This window comes from Budorcas taxicolor, chromosome 10, assembly GCF_023091745.1.
Source record: "Budorcas taxicolor isolate Tak-1 chromosome 10, Takin1.1, whole genome shotgun sequence".
Classification (NCBI taxonomy): domain Eukaryota; kingdom Metazoa; phylum Chordata; class Mammalia; order Artiodactyla; family Bovidae; genus Budorcas; species Budorcas taxicolor.
In genome coordinates, this window is record NC_068919.1 from 32,670,025 (window position 1) to 32,677,701 (window position 7,677).

The 7,677-nt window shown below is 49.3% G+C and overlaps 1 protein-coding gene across 1 annotated transcript in view; it reads right to left on the minus strand.

The window, feature by feature from the left end:
- RASGRP1 (RAS guanyl releasing protein 1) overlaps positions 1–5,348 on the minus strand; it is a 75,344-nt gene extending 69,996 nt beyond the window's left edge. Inside the window, exons 1-2 of the mRNA XM_052646770.1 lie at positions 5,314–5,348; positions 880–1,064 (exon numbers count right to left, since the gene is read on the minus strand). Coding sequence (XP_052502730.1) covers positions 880–1,064; positions 5,314–5,348 — 220 coding nt within the window. The remainder of the gene's footprint in view (positions 1–879; positions 1,065–5,313) is intronic.
- Positions 5,349–7,677: the final 2,329 nt, after the last annotated feature.

Genomic DNA, 7,677 nt, shown 5'->3' on the forward strand with positions numbered 1-7,677 from the left:
TCAAGTCTTCCAGAACACCTGGAAGGTGCCAGGGTGGGGTGGTCTGGGGCTTCTGAGCTGAGCCACACAAGCTCATCGGCTTCCCAGTGGGAGACAGGTCCCAAAGGAGCAGAGTGGGTACCAGTGATAACGGAACTCTATGAATTTTCCATCATTCCTTTATCAGGGAGGGGAACAAATGTTTAGTGCGTTTCCATCACTATTTCACATATACAATCAAAAGAGCGTGCCTACAATTTTTTTTTTTTTTTCAAATAGGGCATCTTTGCCGATAACCCTTGACAGCTGCGCTAAGCTGCTCACCCCTCATGGTGTGTCGGGTGACGACAGAGGGCAGCATCCAGATAACTCCCTGCTAACACGTCTGGCTGCTCCTTTCACACATCCCCAGTCTTCGATCGCACTGCTCATTTGCCAGTAGCTCCCAGGCACAGTTTGGCCTTACTCAGTCCTTTCCTACTCCGCCACAACCACCCTTCGAGACTGTGAGGGGAATTATTCAGACTTTGCCATCCAATGACCCAAACTGCTGTCTGGTAACAGCGTTTGATAGTCTTTGTGTGCCCCCAAGAACAGAAAAGCGCCAGATGCACCACTGCATTTTATGATATTTTTCATCACGAGAAAAACCTCCATCCTGAGAAGATTGGAAACACAAACTCTCCTCACTAACTTTTCTCGCTTTAAATCGCACCTCTCATCACGACCTATTACACCCACACAGTCATGTGCCATAGGCACTGTCTCCAACATTTCAAAGGCTCGAAAGCTATTTTTAAACCCCAAATGCAATGTAGGTTGCTATTCTATAAAACACTTTTTAAGGAAGAACAAAGTAAAAGAGCCCCATTTATGCATGTGGGCAGTTTGCCAACTCACCAAAAGATTGAACACAGCTGTCGATGAGATCGTCCAGGCTGGCTCCTTTGGCGAAATGTCCCAGAGGCACCATCATTCGGAACTGGGTGATCTGGGCCAGGCCGGGATGGGAGGGAAGGGGGCTGCTGGCGGGTTTCGCCTCTAGTCTCCCTTTAGGGGCTGCTCTGCAGCCATGAGATGGTTTCCTAGGGAAAGAGAAGAGGCAAGGAATGAGAGCAGAGCAGCCACGGGACAGACCACACTGACAGCTCCGCACTCTGTAGGCAGACAGAGCAGAAAAGGAGATAAAACAATTAATCCCGGGAGTTGGGCTGATAAGACATACCCCTCTTACTTGGTAAAGGCACCAAGTGGACTGGTTAGCTGTTAAAGGGATATCTCCCAAGTAAACAGCAAGGTGAGATTTCAGGGCTGCAAGCAGGGCTCTTCAGCCTGAGACTGGGGTTGCTTTGGCCTGCTTTCTCCAGTTCTTGAAGGGGAGAGGCAGATGCAAGACAATCCTGGCAGGTTTTAGCTCCGAGCAATAAATTTTCATTTTAGCCCAGAGACCACTGACTTGGGTCTTCAGAATTGTTTCAGTTTGGTCCCATCTTCAGCTAAATTCATCCATCTTGAGCAATACCAGAGTTATTGTCGAAAGTCAGGTAGCCTCAAAAACATGTTTAAGGATGTGGGGAGGAGAAGACAAAGACTGAGGACCTGTGTGCAGGGGGTGAGGGTTATGGAGGTGGTGTTTAGATAATAAGCTAAATCTTGGTGGGTTCTAAGATTCTGTTTTTCATTATTGATAGTCATTGAGTCATTTTTATCATTAAACATCATTCTATCAGTCCTTACTGATTATAAGAGCTTTATTCCAGATGTGAATGCAAAAGGACAAGTCTGAATCTGGAAATGGCTTAGTAGCCCAATAGGTCAGCTTCATCCACTTTCACTTAGCTTTATCTTTGGTCATGAGTTAAAGTCAAGTTGTTGCAAAATATCAACAGGTTAACTGAGCATTTATTTTTTCTTCCATTAAAAAATAAACATAACATACACAGAGACATATCTATCATCTCTGAAGGTTTACTAACGATAGGTATTGTTGCTCCTTTGAGCATATTCTCCCCTTCCTACTGTGCCTCTGGCTATCATGTTTATTACCAGAGAAATATACCTTAGATCCATAACTTCAATTACACATATTTGATAAACATATGACGGCATCAATTAATCAATAAGTACTTATTCTATGAGTAACACACACGTGACAGACCAGAGAGGACCCGTGAGACAGTCTGTGAAGGTACTCTGCAAACTATAAAACACACTCATTATATGTTAGTTGTTGTTGTAGTATGAAGGTCATCTGCAAGTTCCTTAATACAAAAATCTAGCTGGAGAATGAGAAGCAGACCAAGAAAAGATAGCTCTACAAATCTTAAATAACTGGCCCGTGAATGTCAAGGGCAAGAAGTGTGATGTTCTCAGAGGAGGGAGAACCAGTTCCAGGTGGAATGTTGGGGAAAGCTGTAACTGATAAGATGTAATGTCACCCAGAAGGGGCTGAAGAAGTACTTGGCTCAAAATAAAATATGGACATACACGTGGATTTGGTGAAGCCACCCTGTTAAAAGACAATGGGACCACTTACTGCACAGCCAGACTGTGGAGGGAACACCAGCCCCTTCGAGTTCCTTTTCAAAGTAGCTCCGGAACACTGGTCTGGCATTGGCTGCTGCCACCTGTTCTGACCTAGGATGGGCTCAGTGAAGTCCAGTCAGAAACTGGCTCTTAGGATCTGCTAGCCCAAGGCAGTGATTGCTGAAAGATCAAGTTGGTATTATAGGACTTGATCAAGTTTCTGGCCACTGCTGATTTTCACCCAGGCCCTGTGATGGCCCCAAGATCAGATCAGTATCTGAAACTGAAAGGAAACAGTAATGGCCACCGGAACGAGTACCTCTGATAACAGCAGGCTCTGTGAGGGAGATTTACATAGTCTTCAAAGCTTACAGCCAAGATGTTATCTCCATTTCACAATTTGAAACTGAGTCTAAAAGAGGCTAAGTGACACAGACAAGGCTGTATAACTCATATGTACTAGATCTGGGACTTGTACTTGGCACCTCTCTGATTCTGTTTAATAAATATTTACTGTGCCTGGAACTGTGCATCTTTCACTATTTCAGAATTAGCAAAAAGCTGGATAGCCCCTCCGAGGTCATTCTCCCAGCCCTTCAACCATGCCTGTGGAAGTCCAGGCTTGGAAAGACAATGGGATGGGGCACCAGTGCCGAGCCAGGTAGAAGCTAGGCCTCCTCTGCCCATGTCATGCTCTCTTCCTACCGCAGAAGCAGTGATGATCCTAAACTTGGCACTGGTTATCCACTGTTGGGATGAGTCAGCTTTTAGCCTTAGCTGCTGCCTGTTCACCTTTAAGACCTCCTCCCAAGGCAGAGCTGGGAAAGATGAAAAGAAAGTCCTTCTGGTTAGAAGTCTTTTTTTTTTTTTTTTTTAATCTCATACGCCTTCCACAGTCTCTTAAGCTCAGAGAGATGAGGCCACGGCAATGAGGCTGTCTCCATATGCAGCTCTTCCCACTAGGACTGGGAGGTGGCTGTCCACCTCTGTCTCTCAACTGGCCAATCCAGGGAAAAATTCCATTTTCTCCCTCAGTTGATAGCATCAACCATTCAGGACTCTGAAGACTGCCCTGACTCTAATCTGAGTAATGTTTCCCAGTGTCACCTGAAGGGGAAACCACTTTGGTCCAGGAGGGGATTCTCAAAGGTAGATGCTTTTACCAGAACTAGGAGGGGCTGGTAACATTAACCCAAAACGAAGGGAGTACTTAGGGAGGAGGAAGGTAAAAGGAAGGTGAGAGATGCAGATGGCAGAGAGGCTGCTAAGACTCAGAGGGCTTGGGCAGGAGAAACCGGGGAGAAGAGAAACTGCTAAAACCCAGGCAGCATTCAGAGAGGCGGGGAAGATGAGAAGTATGTGCACCATAAATTAGGAAACTGGGCAGTTTTGTTGTGCTGTCTCTTGACTGGCTGCTTTGTGACAGACCTTCAAATTGTTCTGTCTTTTCTCGTGAAATGGCTATACATAAGAATTTATAAACCACTTTCTTTTAGGCAGGTCTAAGGGTGTTTTTCCAATCCATAGAACCAACAGCCTCTAGTCTGTAAACGCTCATGTATTTTTAAAGGATGGTAGGCAAATGTTTCCTCACCAGCTTAACAACAACAACAAAAAGGCCGGAGAGAAACAACTTGTAAATGTTCCCTAAGGCTACACCTGGTTAAGGCCCCATCTAGCTTGCGGAAGGAGATTTTCAAAACTCTGAACTGATTCAGGTGCAATCCTCTCCAGCCTCAGGTACCTCAGTGGAGGTCACAATTTCGCGCTGAACTTTTAATGAAATTCAGCCCAGAAGAGTGAGGGGAGAAACAGACACAGAGAACGAAGGGAAACTCCCACAGTTTTCTTTAGTGAAAGAGGGCTTTTATTGGCTTCTAGTGAGGATGTCTTCCCGTCCTGTCCCCTCCCTCCTCCCATAATACAGGCTGAAGTTAATTTACCGGAGCCCCCTCCTCTCAATCCCAGGCAGAAACAGCGCTGGACCTTCACGGGCAGGGCGGGGGAGGGCATAAGGGGCCGAGAGGTCCCCCTTTTAGTTCCAGGAGGTCCAGCAGGGCAACGCTTCCTGCTGGACGGGGCATGTCAGGTGCAACAGAGTCTGCGTGGATGGAGGTGGGAAGAGCCCAGCTCGCCCGGCCCTATGCTGAGCTCAGGCAGCCGTCCGGTTCTGGCCCTTTGGGGAACAAACTCAAAGTTGCCCGGCCCTTCCGGGCCTCTTTACCCTGCCAACAGATTTTGACTCACGGTCACTCTTCCGTCATTTTCTGTCACCCCAAGTCCCTCCTGAAACATGTCCCTAGGATCGCGGTGGGTGAGGGGAGTGTAGGTTTCCCCCCAAACGGTTGCGTGCCTCGCCGACCCCTGCGCGCTGACGGCAAACGCAGTTGTCCTTCCAGACATCCGCGGAGCCGGACGGACCGCCAGGTGGCGCTGCCGGGGCCGCGGCAGGTGCGCGGGGCGCGGAAAGTCCGCGAGTGGGAGTCCCATGGGCCCAGCGCCGAGGGACCCCGGATCCAGTCGCTTACCGCGATTCCAGGTCTCGCCGGATCCACTCAGGGCGCGCGTCCGCACAACCGGGCACCCTCCCCAGCCCGTCGGGCGAGATGCGCTGGGCCACCCGGGCGCGTCCGTCCCTCGAGCCCGTCGCCCTGGACTAACCCGAGACCCCGGGAGGCCGCCGCCCTCCGCACCTCGGGCCCGCAGCTTCCTATAGGAGATGGCGCCGTGCCAGCCATCCGGCGAGGTCCCGGGGTCGTGCGCGCCGTGTCCCCCGCCCCAAGAAAGGAAACAGGCGCGCCTACTCACCGTGGAGCTTCTCTCGCTTTGCCCAGGGTGCCCATGGCCGCAGCCGCGCTCCCCGAGCCCCCTCACCCAGCGCGGCCGGACTGGCTCGGCGGGGCGCGGCGCATCGCCGCAGTCGCCGCCGCCGCCGCCGCCTGCCAAGCTCCTCCGCGCCGGGTCTTCTCGTCCGGGCCGCCCACCCGCCGCTCTCCCAGCTGGGCGAGCCGACCGCGGCGCACCGCAGCACAAACTTTGTGTGAGCGCGCCCCCTCGCCCTCCTCCCTGCGCGCGCGCACACTCTGCCGCACCACCACCTGACAAGCGCTGATGGTTATCGCCCGAGGAAATGTGTGGCGCTCTTCAGCTCTTCCCCGAAACCTGCCCTCACGACTCCGTAGTCCCCGGAGGCCTGCGCCTCCCTCCACTCTCGCCTTTTGCTCCCGGTGCCTGCATCGGCCCGGGGCTGAAGTCGGAAGCGGAGCTGGAGGGGCGAGGAGGCTCAGGTGCCCTGGATCCCACCCGGCCCGCGCCAGGAGTTCGGGTGGGAGCCGGAGGAAACTGGCCTCGCTCGGTGGCTCTCAGGGCAATCCCCACCTCCTTCGCCTTCCCGAATTTCAGTCCAGGCTCCCGAAGACCCCGTATCCCCTTGCCAGCCCCTCTAGTATACATCGGAGCGCAGAGTCGAGGGTGGGGTAAGGAACGAAAACAAAGTTGTGGGTCCGCCTTAGCCTGTGCTTTTGAGTATCATCTTGTTAGTAATTAGCAACTGGGCTGGAGATACTTGTTCTGCACCCCAAGGTACACTCCAGATGCGATCCATATCAGGGGAGACGCAGCTGCGCGGCCTCTGTTGGGTATGGGACTGAAGGGCGCAGAGTTGGGGAGGAGTGGGAGAACTTTCTGACGGCAGATCTGATCACGAATGGTAAAAAGATAGTGATGACAACAGCAAATGTTGACTGAGCACCTTGTGCTTAACTGCTTTCCTCATTTACACCGTGTCCCCCAAATACCAAGAGGTCACTGTTTTAAAGATGAAAAATATTAATATGCTTCCCATCATACAACTAGTACACACCAGAGAGAACCACGACCTGTGTTGAGATCTGGCTGACTCCCTGTAGTGGCTGCGGGACTGTCCTAATAACATATCCATTATCACGGTCACATGCCTTAACTCCAGCCTCTTTAGTAAGTTCCTTCCCAGCCATGATGTTCTGGACCTTAAAGCCTCATATGTATATGCCACCTTATCCTAAAAAGGAAATTCAAGATAGCTTACAAAGTTGCATAATTCACCAAAAGAAGTGTATGAAATGACATGAAATGTGAAATTAAAGTACATAAAATAGAGACAGAAATGAAAGGTTGCTGATCTTTTGTTTTTTAAAACGCAACTCATAGAACAAGTGGGACCAAAGACTTTTCTCCTGGATTTTGAGTAGTCATGTTCAAAAAGGAGGCCTTGTCTAAAGTTCAATTTCTGTCAAAAAACTGACAGAAATGCAAGACAAAACAAACACAAAAACAATTGCTCATGAGATCAACTCTTCTGATGCTGAGACCAAAAAGAAGTTTGAGAATGCTCATGAACATTGGGTAACAGACCGAAGTTCTCAGTCACAGCTGTATACACAACTGAAGAATATTTGGATGCTTAATATTAAACTATGACACTCTTCCAGACTTACACTGAATATGCATATGTATATACACTAAGATGATAAACACACACCTTTATATGAATGCATAATTATATGAAAATATGTTTAAATAGACAGACTACTGGGTGTATACACATAATACTGAGCACAATTTCAGGCAGTTGCATACAGCTACAAGCCCGCAGTTCATTATGTAATAAGTACAGAAATGATTAGCTATTAGTTCACTCAAGAAACGAGTCTTGCTGAGTTTTCTAAAGAAAGAGGCCTGCATCTGCCTAGGAAGTTGCTTTTTCTCAGGCTTCCTAAGTAAGAGCTGTGCATTCTGCCTGCACCTGACTAGGTTTCTGGGCCCAGCTGAACTCTTTGAAGGGGCTTTCTGGTTGTTCCTACTTGAGCAATTTGTCTTTTCCAAACATAAAAATCAGATGTTAGCTCCATCTCTTTATTCATCTTCAGCCATGTGGTTAGTCTCCCTGGTCCTGTCTGAGGCGCCTCTGACCTCAGGAACAAAGCACTCCTTCTTTACTTATGTTCTCTTATCCTTTTTTCTGCTTCTCTAAACAACCCTCTGATGGGCAATAGTCAATGTCTCTGTAACAGCTGAGAAAGTTTGGGGCCCACTGTCGTCATCTGCTTACCCTTTGGGTAAGGTCATTCCTTGGGATCCTTTCTCTGATATTCTTTCTTCTCCCAACCAGAGGCTCTTCAATGATATCCCTGG